A 16,335-nucleotide genomic window follows, 5' to 3' on the forward strand; every position below is an offset into this window, starting at 1 on the left:
ACATGCACTATGCCCAGCTTACGCGTTGCTCGTTCCCCCTCCCTGACCTTCGGGACATGAGTCCTGGTCTGTTTGCCAAGGATGCAATTGTCACAAATGGGAGGAAGGGAGGAAAGATCGATGGGCATACCGGTAGCATTACCAGAGCGCGCTAAGTCGTAGACAGCGCAGTAATTAGCGTGGCCGAGCCGGCGGTGCCATGATTCGAGAGTAGGTTGGCGATGAGCAAGGTAGGCATGGTTGGCGGACAACTGGCCACCAGAAAGCGCATAGAGACAATGGGAAGTGAGTGACCTGGTGAGCATGCGAGTTCCACTGGGGCCTGGACCCAACAAGAGGTGTCGTCGAAAGACGCCACGCAACGGTGCACAGAACAGAGAGCAGACACCAACAACAGACACACAGTGGCATTAGGAATGAACAAGACATGGTCCAGCATGAGGTGGATGCCCTTGGCAACGATGAGGTGAATGGTCCCAACAGCAACTGCCTGAATGGATGAGCCCCCAACACCGCTAACGGAGCGCGGAGGGATAGGGCGGAGAGAGTAAAAGTCAGATTCAGTGTTGCTGATATGGACGGACGCCCTGCTATCATATAATTCACGGGGACTGGTTTTGTGGCTGTGTGTGGGAGACGCATAGCTCACTAAAGGCCACATGGGAACGCTTAGCTCGCTTAACCTCAATTTAGAAATTTCGCGTGGTTCTGTCAATCGGAGTTTCAATTTCCAAAAACCGTTTTCCCTTACTATACGACCTCACTGTCCAAAATTGGTTATATGTAAAAATTGAGCCACAACAAGGGATTTTGGGATAGAAAAGAACACCAAGCAAATAGAAAAATGTGAAAACAACAATGATGTATATATGTACTGTAATTCTGTATACATAAAAATGGGAAAAATGCGAAAATATAAAGATAGGAAAAATGGGCAATGGGTAAACATGGGAATGGGAAGGTGGAGAATGGAGAAATGGGGTGAATGGGGAGATGGGAGGAGGAGGACGGGAGGATGGGAGAACAGGAGAACAGGAGAACAGGAGAACAGGAGAACAGGAGATAGGAAAGCAGAAAATAGGACAGAGACACGGGAGAATTTTTTGGGAAGGGCAAGAGTCAACAGCAAGACACAAACAGTGAGACTGAAGTTTACCTGGGACACTGGCTTGCATCCCGTGGCCTCGTACCTCGGCCAGCAGGATGCAAGCCAGTGTCCCAGGTAAACTTCAGTCTCACTGTTTGTGTCTTGCTGTTGACTCTTGCCCTTCCCAAAAAATTCTCCCATGTCCTCTGTCCTCAGAACTAAAATAAAAGTATATAGTATTTTGTAAATGTAAGATTTAATACAAATAAATAATATGTAGACATGTGCCGAAGGCACAATGGGTGTGGGCTAGTCAAGGAAGAAGGGGAGGACAGATGGGTCCACGATGGTGCGTGCACGCTGGTTGGGGGCCTTGTAGGTGATGCCAGCAAAGTCCACAGGCTGGGTGTGAGAACGCCAGTCGACACTGGTGTCAAGGGAGCCAATAGCAATGAAAAGGGCGTTGTACTCGTCGCAATCTGCGTCGGGGAGCTCGCTAATGAAGGCAGATGAAATGCTGTCGTATGCTAGGCCAGCGAATTCCTTCGTGGCAGCGGCAGGTTCGGGGGGGAAGACGCAGCACCAGCGATATATACAGCTTCATTGCTCTCACTGTCGAGCAGGTAGGCACGTCCTTGCTGGTCGTAATGGAGACTGCCAGGTTTGCCAGTGGATGCTGGCTTGGGAGTGGTGGTTGGCTTAGGTTTCTGCGCAGCACATTTCTGGGCAGTGACCTCGTCCTGTTTGCCTTCCATACCTCCTCCTTTTGCGAAGCAGTCCTTCGCAGTGTGCCACCATTTCCCACAGTTCGAGCAACAGGTGGAATGGGACGATTGTCCGCATTCCGTACAAGTGCGCGTCGAACGCCCAGGCTTGCCCTTGGTAGCTACCATAGCAACGTCAGAGGATTTCTCACTGTCGAGAAGCTGTTGTTCGACATCGAGGCGGGCCCAAATGTTAGAGGGTCCGTAAGGCACTGAGGGTGTGCTGGTGGCTAAAGAGTCGGCAATGTGGTTGTGAACGTGCGGTAAGTCGTCACTCATAGCATTGAGCATGAGGATCGTTAAGAAGCCCTCCTCTTTCGGCAAACCAATCGCATGTATGCGTTGGACAAGTTCAGCGAGGTGAGTGCTAGTGGTGGAGAGGCGCTCTGAATGTTTGTACTTAACAGTGAGTCCTTGTTGGATCAAGATGATTTGTGTGATCGGCCCGACTTTCTCATGGCGCAACTTGAGCGCGTTCCACACGAGGTGAGCATTGGTGAAAGCGTGCAGGAAGTCCTGTTCCTCAGTGCTAGAATGGGTACGGAGGGCTGCAATAATCCAGAGATTATTGAGGTCCCAAATGCTAGCGCTGGTGGGGTCAATGAGGCCGTCTGGATGTTGAATGATCCCGAGGATGTATCCGCCACCGTGCTTCAACAGTAGGTAGTTCTGTAGCTTGTCAGACCAGGTACCCCAGTTATTCTTACTGCGGTCAAGAAGTTCAATCTTCTCAAGATCTGTTTGGCTTAAAGTGATGGTGTTGACAGAGGCGGACATTTTTGACGTTGGAATATTAGGCACAACATTCTTAGTTTGAACGGGCGATACTTTAATGGTGAGAGGCGTTTTGCCTTTCGCGACGCTCGTCGGCGTTAGGGTAGAACTCAATGAAATAGAAGATATCGGTTCTTTGGTTAGGTCAAATTTACCGACGTGGGACTTTGACCATGTGTGCGCTGGCATACCACAAAGTGATAGTGCGAGTAAGAGAAGGGGGGGAAAGTAAAATGAGGTAGATTCCCAATATATATATGAGCGCGTATGCTTATCTGTGCAACGCTTCTCGCCCGAAGAGGAAGTAGGAACGATGTTCGAGGATGTCGACCGTAAATAGCGTGATAATGCTGCACACCGTATGCGGCGAGTGTGTTATGTCGATAAGTTGAAGCTTAACAATGTCTAGAAGGTTTCCGCACTCTCGTTTACAAGGGCACAGGGCTCATAAATCTAGACAGAGTTAGATCCTCAGTTGTGTGCGTAACAGACTGAGATTACTATGTACCTAGACAGAGTTAGATCTATCGTAGGTAAATTATTAGAGTCTGAAGGTAATCGAGAAGAGAGATAAAGAAATGCACCCTCAGTTGTGTGCGTAACAGACTGAGGGAAAAGGAAAACAAACATGAACCACTATATATAATGTCTGTTTGGTATTCTAAAGTGTTGCACTCGTCACATGCACGTAACGTGCGCTAACACAGCATGGTGAGTATGGCTGTTATCATGGATAAATTACACCAGGTATGTTATCTCCTATTTATCCCCGCCTGTATGTGCTGATGTTTTCACCGCAGTCAACTAGCAGAACAATATGGCACCGAAATTGCCTCCAACATTGTAGCGCGGTCCCGGCATCTTGATTCTATGACATACAACTCTGGTGTTGCGAACATGACGGGCACGACGTATGCACCCTCCCATGGCAGGTACGATTCCATAGCAATGAAGTTGCCTTCACCAAGAGGTTATGAGTGAGTGAGCGAGGGATGATGGATGGATGGACTGCTTTTATTTTTTAAATTTCTTTCACTAACACACCCACTCTGATACCGTTTTAGACTCTCGATTTCCTATTTACCCAGATGGCTCTAATTGTGTGCTGCTGGCTGCACGTTCTTGTAACGGGCACTAAACAGAGTAAGAGAGGATCGTGGCAATGAGGCAATAGAGAGGCCAGATACTGGCGTTGATTCGACGAGGAACAATACAAAGCCCCGAGCACATATAAGTACCTGCTATGGTGATAATGTAAGGTGAAACCGTGAGCAGTATGAGTGTCAATAAGATAAGGAATCCGTAATCATCCGAACGAGCTGGTCCGTGCATGACGGAGTACATCGGCGCAATGTTTAGTAGAGTAAAGTGACTGTGATCTAAATAGAATGACCGTGAGCTACGTATAGTGACCATGACCGTGACATCATCCCCCTTCTAGAGCGAGTGAGGATGATGCTACAGGTCGAGCCTTTCAGCGGGGTGCGAAATGCGACCCCCACGGGTCGTCGTTTGCGTGGGAGGCACGTACTCAGATCTCAATCTCTGATGTACGGCAGCGGGTGACGGAGGACGGGCAGCAGTGGGAGGGACAGCAGCAAGGGCAGGTGAGGAGGGCTCGGACAAGGGCTCGGAGGACGCGGCGGGCAGAGGGACCTGAAGAGAAGAAGGAGAAGAATTGTTAGTTACAGACAGAGGAGTATGGTAGTTTTTATTGATATCAAATAAATGGGGATGCAGGGAGTGTGGATGACAATGATGGAAATGTTTGATGAGCTCGTTGAACAAGGTAGGAATGTCAGAAAGGGGAAGCCAAGAATCTTCTGACTCAGGCAACGATTTCCATCGTACAAGAATAACCATTAATGAAATGACGATAAAAATTAGCGAACCCCAGAAATGACTGGACATCTTTTACAGATGTTGGTTCGGGCCATGAGACAACAGTATTGAGTTTCTTCGGGTTCATTTTGATGCCATCGGTACCGATGACATAACCGAGATACTCAACCTCCAACTTGTCCCATTCACACTTTGCGGGATTAGCGCAAAGATGGGCATCATGAAGTCGGTCAAGTACAAGCCGAACATGCTTGTTGTGGTCATCCTGATTGTGAGAGAAGATTAGAATGTCGTCTAGATAGACGACACAGATTATATCAAGTAAATTGTGGAGGGTATCTTGAATGAAGGCTTGAAAGGTGGCGGGAGCATTAGTGAGACCATAAGGGACTACAAGGTGTTCAAATAATCTGAGTGGTGTCCGAAACGCTGTTTTCCACTCGTCACCCTCTTTGATTCGAAGGTGGCTATAAGCCGACTTTAGGTCAATAACAGAGAAAACCTTGCAGCCTTGAACGCGATCAAGTAGATCATGGACAAGGGGAACAGGGTATCGATTCTTCTTGGTGATTGCATTGAGACCGCGATAATCAACGCATAAGCAAAGCTCGCCAGTCTTTTTGCGGATGAAAAGGACAGGGGCACCCGCAGAAGAAGTAGAACTGCGAATGTGACCCCGGTCGAGGTTCTTATGAACGTACTCGGCGAGCGCCTCGCATTCTGGGGGAGTGAGACAGTAGAGGGGTCCAAAAGGAGGTGTCTTCCCATCCTCAATCTCGATGTCAATGTCATAGGCTCGATGAGGGGGTAGCTTTTCGAACTTGGAGGGAGAGAAGACTGTGGAAGCATAGTCCATATACTTGGTAGGGATGGCGTTGAGAAGTTCGTCATTGATGTGAGAAGCAGTTGGAACTTCATCGTCAACGGAATCAACTGGAGACGACGTAGTGGCGTGGATGTAGACAGGGGACGTTGGGGAGTGGTAGTGGAGGAGGCAAGCGTCTGGATTGGTGTGGGCCAACCATGCAAACTTTTTCACTGAGATGAGACGGATACTGGGTGTTTGAGGGAACAAACTTGGGGAGACGGAGTGACCATAGCCATTCCGTGCAACAAGAGATGAGAGGAACGAGGTTGTCACACCACTAAGACTGGGGTCCGGATCAGTCTTAGGTGGGGCAAAAGATGGTAGTGAGGGTGTCGAGAATGCATGGGCTAAGTACGAGGTAGTGTCAGAAAGACCAAAGCCTATTCCGACAGCAGTCACAGAATTGGGTTTCGAGGGTGGTATAGATAGCTTAGGACCAAAGCCCTTCACTGTAACAATAACGGGATTCTTGCAAGTGAGCCCACAACAGTCGAGAGAGAGAGTAGACTCTTCCCAATCAATGTCGGGGTTGTGCTCGCGAAGCCAATCCAAACCTAAGATGACAGGGTAAGCAACAGACACGACCGCAAGGGGTCGTATCTCTTTGTGTTCAGCAACAGAAATATGAGTGATGACATCATGGGTGATTAGCCCAGATGCAATAGGACGGTCGTCAACTGCCATAATAGGTATCGGCGTCTCTTTGACACAACACAGGAGAGAATGATGAGAGGCAAAACGGTCCGAAATACAAGAGGTAGTAGCACCACAATCAACAAGGGCAAAGGTGTTGATGGGTTGCTTATTTGGGAAAGAAAGGCGAACTGAGATAAAGAAATGCAAGGGGGAATTCAAGTAGGAGTTGGAAGCAAAGACATAGGCAGGAGCAGACTTTACGATCGGGGTATAACTTCCATCTGAGAGACGGATATGGGTGGGATCCGGCGCCACAAGGTGACTCTGACGTGTCCCGTCGTCTACAACCGGATGCCCTGGGATGGGATGACAGCCGGTCAGGCTTTTCCCGAGTCATTCCGTGCATTGAATTTCTTCTTTGCACGTTCGGACATGTTCGGGCAGTTTTTTATGGTGTGCTCAGCACCTCCACAGTACAGGCAGAGACCCTGAGCGAAACGCCGGTCACGTTCCTCTTTGGTGAGAGGCTGATGTGGTACCGTTTTGGTCGCGTCGATCTCCATCGGGATCCCAGGAGGGAGCGAGGTCAAAGTCGATGGCTTAGGTTGAGCATAGCGCTGAGTGGTGGTGTCATTGCTAGTCTGCTGACGGGGCGCAGGTTTCTTCGCAGACTTGCATTCCACATCGCGACGGTGGAGTCGATTGTTGATGGCAATCGTGAGGTTGACATACTCGTCAAATTCCTCAGGCGGGCTGTGAACAGTAAGCAACAAATCCTTAACTTCGTCTTTCAACCCTTCGTAGTATTTCTGGATGGTGGTCGAGGTGTTGAAATTGACGTAAACCAGTAACTCGCGGAATTTGGACGCATAGTTCGCGCAGCTTCCAGTCTGCCGGAGGTTCTCGATTTTTCGGAGGGCCGTGCCCTCGGTGTCAGGATCCCCGAAGTGCTGTCTGAAATCTTCGATCAGTAAGTCAAAATCGTGAAGTAGCTCGTCATCAGTGCAGCGAATCGCCGTGAACCAAGAGCGTGGTGAGCCGTTATCGAGGTACATGGACAAGTACAAAGCTTTGTCCATGTCAGTAGGTAGGGAAGAGCGTGAGAGCTCTACAGCGCTGAGTATCTCGTCTACGAAGGCATCAACCTCGGTCGCATTGCCCTTGAACAGGCGTGGCTCCCGAAATTTAGCAACGCTCCGCGGAACGACCGATTCCGAAGAATTGTGGGACCCAGCAGCACTATGTGGCATGGTGGGAAATCTAAGAGCAGCTATCTTGTCAGTAATATCCTCGAGAGCGCGTCCAATGGTGCGCTGATTCTCGTCTAAGCGGAACGAGCTTTGTCCGAGTGCAGTGATGGCTTGCAGAACTTCATGGAAGTTCTCCAGGGTCGGTACAAAAGTGGACTGAGATGGGAGCGGGTGCTCCATGTCCGGGTTTGAACTATTGGGGTCAGACATGTTAGTAGAATAAAGCCCTAAGGCAACGGTAGGATAGATTAAGAAAAGTTACTAGTCCCGAGAGTCGGGTTGACGAGTTGGTGGTCGAATCAAACTGTAACGGGCACTAAACGGAGTAAGAGAGGATCGCGGCAATGAGGCAATAGAGAGGCCAGATACTGGCGTTGATTCGACGAGGAACAATACAAAGCCCCGAGCACACATAAGTACCTGCTATGGTGATAATGTAAGGTGAAACCGTGAGCAGTATGAGTGTCAATAAGATAAAGAATCCGTAATCGCGAACGAGCTGGTCCGTGCATGACGGAGTACATCGGCGCAATGTTTAGTAGAGTAAAGTGACCGTGATCTAAATAGAATGACCGTGAGCTACGTATAGTGACCATGACCGTGACAGTTCTTACTTACTTACTAGTCTCGTTCGTTCCCGCGATGCTTCGTACGCGATCGTTCTGGTGCGCTTCACGTACATGCAGCTATTCAATGGCTGCGTCCGTTCTTTACATACGATCAGCGAATATACTGTCGTGGATTCAAACATCTCTCGCGTTTTCGGATGCAGCATGAGTTAATAAATCATCCTCGTACTGAGCGCTGAGCAGATTTCCTCGCATCAGACAACTTCTGCCCATCCGACTCCACCACCTCGTCCGACAACACAGACTACCTGGTCTTCATCAAGCTCTGTGGAAGACGCGGAAGTCAAAGAGGACGTCAATGAGGACGATCCACGCAAACGGCGAGCGAGGACTTTGGGACGATTGGGGCGAGGCACATTTGGTCCTTCACCCGAGAACCACGGATCTGTTAGCGTCTTTGGCACGGCGTCCGCTGGGTGTGTGGAAGAGAACTGCGCTGGCGAGAGTGCGGCGGATATGGGGCGCTGGGCATTTGAGAGGGGACTTACCGCGCCGTTTGGTGTTGCCTGACCGCTGCAAGCATGGCCATTGGCAGCGGTAGAAGAAGCGAGGTCATCTAAATCCTTCTTTGACTGTATCTCGAGTGCGTAATCGCGCAAGATGGCATTGCAGCTGTTTTCGGTGGCCTCCATGAGTACCTCGCCGGCGGGTCTCATCTAACCACGCCATCTGCCCTCTTTAACGGGAGATAACAAATGAGGGTGATTGAACACTGCGGCCACAAGACAGAGGGGCTTATCGAAGCCAACCACGTGCACAAAGAAGAGCAGAGCTTCAGTGAGACTTATTGGATCCAAAGAAATCTCAAGGTAGTGTGAGATGGGGAGAGCGAGTGTGAAAGCGAGGATGGATGATGACAAGATTGCAACGCTGAGCTTCAAGTTGGAACCAAGTGCACGAGCTGAGAAGAACAAATGAATGGATGATGTGTGCATGAGGATATAACCAACGAGAACGAACAGAATGTTGAGCGAATTCGCTTTCTGCATTGCAGGTGAGTATGACGGGAACATGGGAGGATATTTTTCGGCCTACGGACGTTGGTAAGCTCCCAGAACTGCACGATCAGAGTCAGAGCTCGTGCAGCGTAAGCCATCCGTTGACTACCTTTCTTCGACTATGAACACTGGCAATGCTGCAGCCCGAAAACCATTTGGGTTGAGGTGGCACATACTATGCGTCACCCAACGGTCAAGATGATTTGAATACTACTTGCTCATTCTTGGCCGAGTCACTGCCGTCCCCTGAAAAAGAAGGAAATACCATTAAGTCTGACTAGGGGAGATTATTGCTATCCATAAGATATGTTCTTGCCTGATTCCATAATTTCCCCGAAGGAAATTTGCTCCACGGACGCTGCGCTCTGAATCATCTTATACAGCATTGACACGGTGGATTGGGCTATCTCTATAGCTGTTTTCGCTACGGGACTGCGGGCTTGATGGATGGTGCGGAGACGAGCAGCTATGTGAAAAGAGCGGTGCAGGGACGAAGTGTGACGACTCGTGTCTGTCTATGACGCAATGATAGAATTGCCATAGCTGATGTCCTTATACATCAATGTGGAACGAAGGCTGCAAACGAGTTTCAGGCAGATGCCATCACAATATCAGTCCGTCCAGGCGATGGGCTCAGCTCTGACAGTGGTAATAAATCCAACCCAGCGACAGCACATCTGAGGGCTCTGTCCCAAGCTTCCTCGACCCGATATCCTCCCGCTCTCATAATTCCTTCGCGGTCCTTCCTCACTGCGTCGCTGTACATATCGTCGTAGTGATCCCTGAGCGTATAGAGATCCTCGTAAGCATCAGGAACGACAGTACTCTGAGCAGCTCGTGCGCGCAGTAGTTGGGCATTACTCCTCAGAATTGTGGTAGTAGTACTGCGAGCAGACGATCTCTTCATGGCTTCTGCACGAGATTTGGCGATGACCTTGGCAGCATCCTTGGTGCTGGTCTCGAGGCGATCGATGATCTCACGTTAGAACGTTTCTCGTTCCTCACGTTCTATCTCCACTTCTCTTCGGAGCTCGAGGGCACGTTGTTCTTTCTCCTGTCGTTCCAGTTCTTCTTGTTCCTTCAGAGCTTGTGCGTATTGTTCTTCGCGCTAAAAGTTGAGTTCTATGAGCGCTGCATTTTCATGACGATGGGCGAGTATGCGAGCTTCAGTCTGGGGAATGTCAACGCTAAATCTGCTAAAACTTGAATTTAGATAATTTAGACATAATAATGCAGCATTAGTTCTAAAAACATCTAATTAGCTTAGGAGGTTTTTCCTGATGAACTACACATTTGTGCCATCAACCACAGCACCAATGGGAAGTAGACGACGTGACTTACTGTCGCGTGTCATTCAGACTGTAAACTGAGGGATGATTTGATAATCGCAGAAATGACGGGTACCCTAGTAGTATTACAAGGGGTGAGTGAACCCTGAACACGAAGCAAAGTACCGTATACTTACATCCTTCGCACAAAAGAGCCCAGGACAGCAATCTGTCGAGGTGCTGCAAGACTCGTGTGGGAATTTACATGCACTGACAGAAATAGATGCTGCCAAAGCGACAACAACGGCACGTAAGGAGAAACGCATAATTTATACGCTACCGAGGGAGGTCTCGAATGCTGACTCCGACTTGAGGCAAACGCTTTCTTTTATGTCCTGACAATAGTATTGTAGGTGGAACTCGGCAGTTCTGCTAATCAGTTTGGCTAATCGATTAGATTAATCGGTTTGGATGGGGCGTCGACGGTGGCTATTTGACGCGACTGTGACACGCCTTGACACGTCAATGCCACTCCAGTCTCCCAAATCTTAGTACACTGGCTTGCAGTCCCGCTAGTCTTAATCCCACTACCCACAGAAATATTTACGTGGCACTGACGCAGCGTGTGTGAGGCTTGACGTGGTATATGGTATGGCTTGACGTGGCATGGGTGGGGCTTCAAGTTGACATAACGGTACTGAGGCCCATGCATGCCAGTATACTAAGCTTGACAAGGTGACACAGCCCGAATAACACTTCATCTGAAGGCTAACATTAGACCACCGTTAGAGACAATACAGGAGGCGTACTACAACTTGCAATCGATATTTTCCCGTGCTGTGCGCACCGCGAACGGGCCCAGCGTGGAGTTTGGGCCTGGCAAGTGCTGTAACTTAATGAGGTGAGATGCATGTGCATTTCAGCACTCTAGGGTCTACACGAAGATGAACATCAATAAAGAAAATTAAAAGCGTCTCGATCGAGCGACATAACATGATATTTAAAGGTACTTAGTTCAAAGGCATAAGCTAGTGCCGCGCCAGACTGCGTCATTTTCACCTGACCCGAATGAACCCGGCGGAACTTCAAGTGGAGGCAGAACCTAAGACCGGAGAATTACACGCAGGTATACCCAGTTCGGGGGGGGGGATGGGGGAGAGATTGTGCTTCGATCATTGATAGAACTAGTAATGTCTTACACTTCAGTCGAGTAAAAAAATGTGTTTTTGTCTGGGTCAGCCTGCTGAACGAAGGCTTGGAGAAGACGCTATTTTCCTCAGATCGCAGGCAGCTCCTGCACACTGGCATCCATGAATGTCTTAACCACGAACTGCAACGCCAGTAATTCGACTCTATGACAGAGCATACAGCCCGCAACTCTGACGCTTACGCCAGAGCTAAGGTCCCCCCTTTCGCAGTAGCGAGTGCGGGTTAAAAACATTCACTTCGTGGCTGGAGTTTCATGTTCCAGATTCCAGAAGCAACCATGTTATCAATTCAGTGACGAACTCCCTGACATGCCGTCAACCACAGCACCGATGCGAAAGTAGAACCATGACTCACTGTTGCGACGTGTCATTTAGACTGCCAGCTCAACGGGAAATGAGATAATCGCAGATGCCAGTCGCAGACTTTGAGTATTACAAGGTGTGAGTCATAGAGTTGAACCCTGGATGCGAAGTAAAAATACTCCTACTCACACTCTTCATACAAAGAAGGTCAGGGCAGCAATCTGTTGAGAGCCTGCAAGACCCGAATCGGGGCGCACATGCACTAACAGACGTAGATGCTGTCAAAGCAGTAACAACGGTAGGGAAGGAGAAACGCATCACTTGTGAAACGAGGTTTGCCAGAGACGGTCTCGAATGGTAACTCTGAGCCTGCGGGGGCAACGCTACGAAGACGGCTTTCTTTTATATCTGATCATAGTGTGTCGTCGCAGAACTCGTGACGTGGCTTTGTCCAAACAGGTATCTCCGCACTGGTAGATGTGCTCAAAGTCCTCGAGATGATATCGATTGAGTTTGAACTGGGTCTGAACGGGCTCGGCGTACATACTTCTGCCTATGGGAATTGCTGATAGTGATACGTTGGCTATGACTCTGGAAAGACGTGGATTATAGGCTGATTATCTCGACCCCTTCAGCCTCCTACTCAGAAAGACCATTAACTTCATTAGCTCGACAGGCGCAAATTCACCCACAGCTTGAGGCTCAAATATCAACACCTGCTCCTCATCCAGTATGATATCGGAACTGCAGATACCAAGGATGCAGTCGTTGACTACCTCTAGGTAAGGGAGGTAGGTGATCACTGTTGACATATACAGCCCGGGGTCTCCTTTGTGTCGGCGGAAATTCGTGCGTTCCCGAACTACCTTGCCGATGCCACGCACCACTGCGGAGGGATTGAAATTGATCATATGTGCCAGGAACTGGCGGGCGTCACGATCCTTGCCGACCACCCGTATAATACGAGATCCTCCCACTCCAAATATTTTCGTGTCTCGGCAGCAGCGACCATTCTGTGGGCCTCATAATGGCCACGGAACAGTCAGACCATCTTCTGAGGTCGCATCAAACCATGATGCGAGGAATATTCATGAAAAAGAGGCGAGCAGTTATGACAAAAATCGAACCAGATCTAGAGTATAACTCCCTCACGCATATGACTCGATCTGCGGGGTTTGTTGTCTAAGTCCAACGTTCATCTGGTGCCACAAGATGCGCACAACTTGAGGCGCTATAAAAAACCGAAGGATATCGAAAGCGGAAGTCGGATATACGCATGAGTAGCATAAATCTTGCCTGAAGCTGTGGTGCCTTCGATAGGTCCTCAACGTCGTGTAGCTCTATATGACCGCGTGATGAGAGAGCTAAAAGTTTCGCCTTGGTAAAGAAACCGATGTCGACCAAGCCGCAGCCTTCGTCGATCACACGTATATCCTTTTCAACACTCCGATAAGACTTTTTTTCAATGAGACGGAAGAAGACGCGTACATCAACTTGACGTCCTGGATGCCAATTCCACACATGCAGCAACCAGTATTGGTAACCTCCAATATCTACGTCCTCCGGGCCCGAGTTGGCAACCACCTCATCATAGAGAGCAAGGCGATCTCCGAGGACATCGACCAACACATGTGGTGAGAAGTGGTGAGAATGGGTTGCGAGGGCCCGCCCTAGTCACAGTAACTAGATGGGATCCATGGACCAAAGCATGTTCCTTGCCCATGGATAGCGTGCGGTAATTCATTTGATATTTGAAGTTGTGTAGGGGACGATTCTTCATTATGTCGACAGTCACCAAAAGGTCACGATGCTCATCTATGCAGTGATCGCCAGCAGATGATTCAGGAACTGCATCATCCATGGATCATCCGAAAGGAACATAATCTACTGTCTCAGATGCGCAGGTCTCGGTATCGATAACTGTGGACCAAACATCCTGATAATCCTCCGGGTCGCCCTCATATTCGGCCCACTCGTCCTTAGTGGAATACTCAGCAAGGCCAAGTTGTCGGTGGGTGATGGACCAGGAACTAAAGGAAGAATCCAAACAAAGTTTTTTCGTCACATCGAGCCCGAAGGAATTTCACGCGTTTGCCTGGTCTCTGAGTGTGTGTGCAAGCACTCCGCTATGGAGACAGTAGGTGGCCGTGGATGAACCACCACCAATCCTTGGGCACCAAGTTCGATGGCGTATTGCAACTCCACAGAGTTTTTGACCACCATGTACATCGTTCGGCAAGTCTTGGCAGATCAGTGTGTTAGCTGACAAAAGGAGGGGGATGACTCACCAATGCACACTGTATAATTTTATTGTATGAGAGAAAACCAAGGATATGGCAGCGCAACTTCTCTGCAATACTAGAGAGGATAGGTCCAAAATGAGAGAGGATTTGTTGACGACAAATGGGAGCGTTTCGGTCCATTATCGAGACAGGTCGATGTTCTGTGAAAAGAGGAAAGGAGCCCCTGATTCACCCTTGTCAGTGATGATGTTCATTTGGCCATCTATGATCGATTGCCAAAGGCACCTAGATCCAGCGAAACATACCCCCGTCTCCGCGCCTTACGCAGCGCCCGGGTGCGCCAAACCAACATGTGCAAGGAATGTTAGAGAACGATTATTCGGCCTATTTTACCTAGTCATGCTCCACCATCCACGTATCCTGTACAAATGCGTGATCGAAAACAATTCATGTCAAATTACGATGCGTGGTATCAAGGAAAACATAGGAAACATGCGTGTGAAGTCAAACCAGAAAAAATCAACACCCTGGGATGCTCGTCACAACCTTCCGCTTGTTACGTTCCTCGATGGACCATGGATCAGTCATGGGGAAGTACAGTATCTGGTAGTCTTGCTTGCGCCTGAGAACAGTCACTGAGCTCACACAATTTGTCCAGCAGAGCAATACGCACCGCAATTTCGATATGCTGAGCCGAAAGTGATTCACGACCTCGGTAGGGTCAAGCTTGAATGATTGTAGCTGACCTGAAGAAATACTCGGTCTCTCGTCATTTTTGCGTGGGTCATCTGAGTCTTCCACGACGATGATCTCATCATCTGACTCAGATGATTTGGCTCGCTTGTGCTGCTTTAGATCGGAGGACGACGAAGGGCGTTTCAGTTTCGAGGAAAGTCCGTTAGACGTTGGATGCATGACAGATTGTAGCACTTGGTTGGTTCGTGACTGTTCCCATACAACTGAGGAAGGTCCAGCAATCGCAGCTCGACGCATACTCAGTTTAGGTGGCCTTCAAGACTTCACATCAGTGTCTCCACCTCCTCACAGCGGCAAATTTACCTTGAAGGGTCGAATATGAGAAGATTCGTATCCCCATTCTTTGAGATCTCATATCCGACGACAGTTTGAGAATGACCGCTGAACTGTAGAACCAGAGGCATTTTGTCCGTCGCAATCACAGGTGACGCACCGCGGAGGACGTCGGTCACCGTGCCCTGTTTGATTGGATTGGGTGGCGAAAAGTAGCGCACAATCCAGTCTATCATAACTTGAACCCCTGACAGCAGAATGAGTCTGATGTTGGCCGATGCAGAAGTGGATTTCACCTTTCTCGTTTTTCGAAAGATCAAAATCTATAAGCTGTGAACTGTTCCGAGACTTAGCACGTTGTCATACAAAGAGATAATAGCGTACGGGATTCCGCGAGATGTGAATGCGGTATGGAGTTCTGAAAGCACGTTTTTGAATCAATCGAGATCCTAAGGAGCAGTGTTCTGGTCGTACCCGCTGTACCAATCCATTTATTTGTTCCTACCAAATCGTCCTTTAAGTCTCTGGCACCTTCGGGGTCATAACCTGTCAAATGGTAACTCAGTATTCTAAATAGAATACTCAGATCTCAATAGCTGCACCTTCCTTCCACGCAGCTTCTATCCAACGCTGCAGATTTCGAACACCGGGGGGAAAGGGATCGTCTAGTAGTGCATAATATATGTTCTGAATTTGCTGGTTCATGAGTGCAGCACATGCCATGAGGAAATTGCGATATCTATGCAGGGCGGGCATCAGTCTGGTGGCGAGACAGTGGTGGAGGTTACACCTACCCGCATCCCCATCGGCGGTCAAATGCCTCGACACTCATATGCGTAGCTGATTCGCAGCAGAGCACAGCTCGGCGGGTGGACCCTTTAGTATGAGATTTCTTCAGAGCGTGCTTTAAGAGCGTGATTAAGCCTGACGTAGGTGTACTCAGGGGAAGCGGCTCATGTGAATTCTGATGGACATACCTGGACTGCAGTTGTCAGGTGGCGGCCTCGATAGACTAGGATACCAAAATTGATCTGCAGGTTTCTTTCTTTGAGACACTGAGAACCTTCGAGGTTTGAACAAGTCTTTGGGTATCGCTGGTTTCCTAGAACTATTACTAGATTGTGGTTCTATCGAAGAAGTGAGAACACGGAGAATTAGACATGTCGGTCGATGCGTACTACTAGATGCGGAGTCGAAGTGTACTACGTCATAGTGCTGTTGGCGTTGAAGTTCGCTGAAGTTCTCGAAGTTGGTGTCACACAACTGGCAGAGTGTTGGGCCTGCACAGCTGGTGATGCCTCTAGAGTAAGTGTGCAAATAATAATTGGAGGCTTGCTTCACTCACGATGGCCGTGAACTACTCTCACCGATAATTTCTACCTCATCGTCCATCCCTGTCGCATGAGTAAGCAGCTAAGTTAAAGCGTTTGCATTAA

At 49.0% G+C, this 16,335-nt stretch overlaps 4 protein-coding genes across 4 annotated transcripts; 1 reads left to right on the top strand and 3 right to left on the bottom strand.

Annotated features, from left to right (window-relative positions):
- Positions 1–905: 905 nt before the first annotated feature.
- Positions 906–1,226, top strand: EDB91DRAFT_1079161 (uncharacterized protein; the record flags this gene model as incomplete). The annotated part of the gene is made up of 1 exon (XM_041315100.1): positions 906–1,226. The coding sequence occupies one exon, from the start codon at positions 906–908 to the stop codon at positions 1,224–1,226; it is 321 nt and encodes a 106-aa protein (XP_041181086.1).
- A 6,818-nt stretch (positions 1,227–8,044) lies between these two features.
- EDB91DRAFT_1244866 (uncharacterized protein) lies at positions 8,045–8,946 on the bottom strand (the record flags this gene model as incomplete). Its single annotated transcript, XM_041322466.1, has 3 exons — positions 8,045–8,506; positions 8,564–8,833; positions 8,890–8,946. 3 exons carry the CDS (start codon positions 8,944–8,946, stop codon positions 8,045–8,047), a joined length of 789 nt encoding a protein of 262 aa, XP_041181087.1.
- A 491-nt stretch (positions 8,947–9,437) lies between these two features.
- On the bottom strand, positions 9,438–10,442 carry EDB91DRAFT_1244867 (uncharacterized protein; the record flags this gene model as incomplete). The annotated part of the gene is made up of 3 exons (XM_041322467.1): positions 9,438–9,806; positions 9,867–9,956; positions 10,392–10,442. The coding sequence occupies 3 exons, from the start codon at positions 10,440–10,442 to the stop codon at positions 9,438–9,440; spliced, it is 510 nt and encodes a 169-aa protein (XP_041181088.1).
- A 3,687-nt stretch (positions 10,443–14,129) lies between these two features.
- On the bottom strand, positions 14,130–16,317 carry EDB91DRAFT_1112334 (peptidase family C78-domain-containing protein). The gene is made up of 11 exons (XM_041317798.1): positions 16,245–16,317; positions 16,078–16,187; positions 15,877–16,026; positions 15,694–15,823; positions 15,502–15,638; positions 15,374–15,445; positions 15,284–15,317; positions 15,196–15,236; positions 14,930–15,146; positions 14,544–14,879; positions 14,130–14,492 (listed from the first exon to the last, which is right to left on the bottom strand). Exons 1-11 carry the CDS (start codon positions 16,289–16,291, stop codon positions 14,390–14,392), a joined length of 1,377 nt encoding a protein of 458 aa, XP_041181089.1. The 5' UTR covers positions 16,292–16,317; the 3' UTR covers positions 14,130–14,389.
- Positions 16,318–16,335: the final 18 nt, after the last annotated feature.

The sequence above is a fragment of the Suillus paluster genome, assembly GCF_016628075.1.
Source record: "Suillus paluster strain FC165 chromosome Unknown EDB91scaffold_8, whole genome shotgun sequence".
NCBI lineage: Eukaryota > Fungi > Basidiomycota > Agaricomycetes > Boletales > Suillaceae > Suillus > Suillus paluster.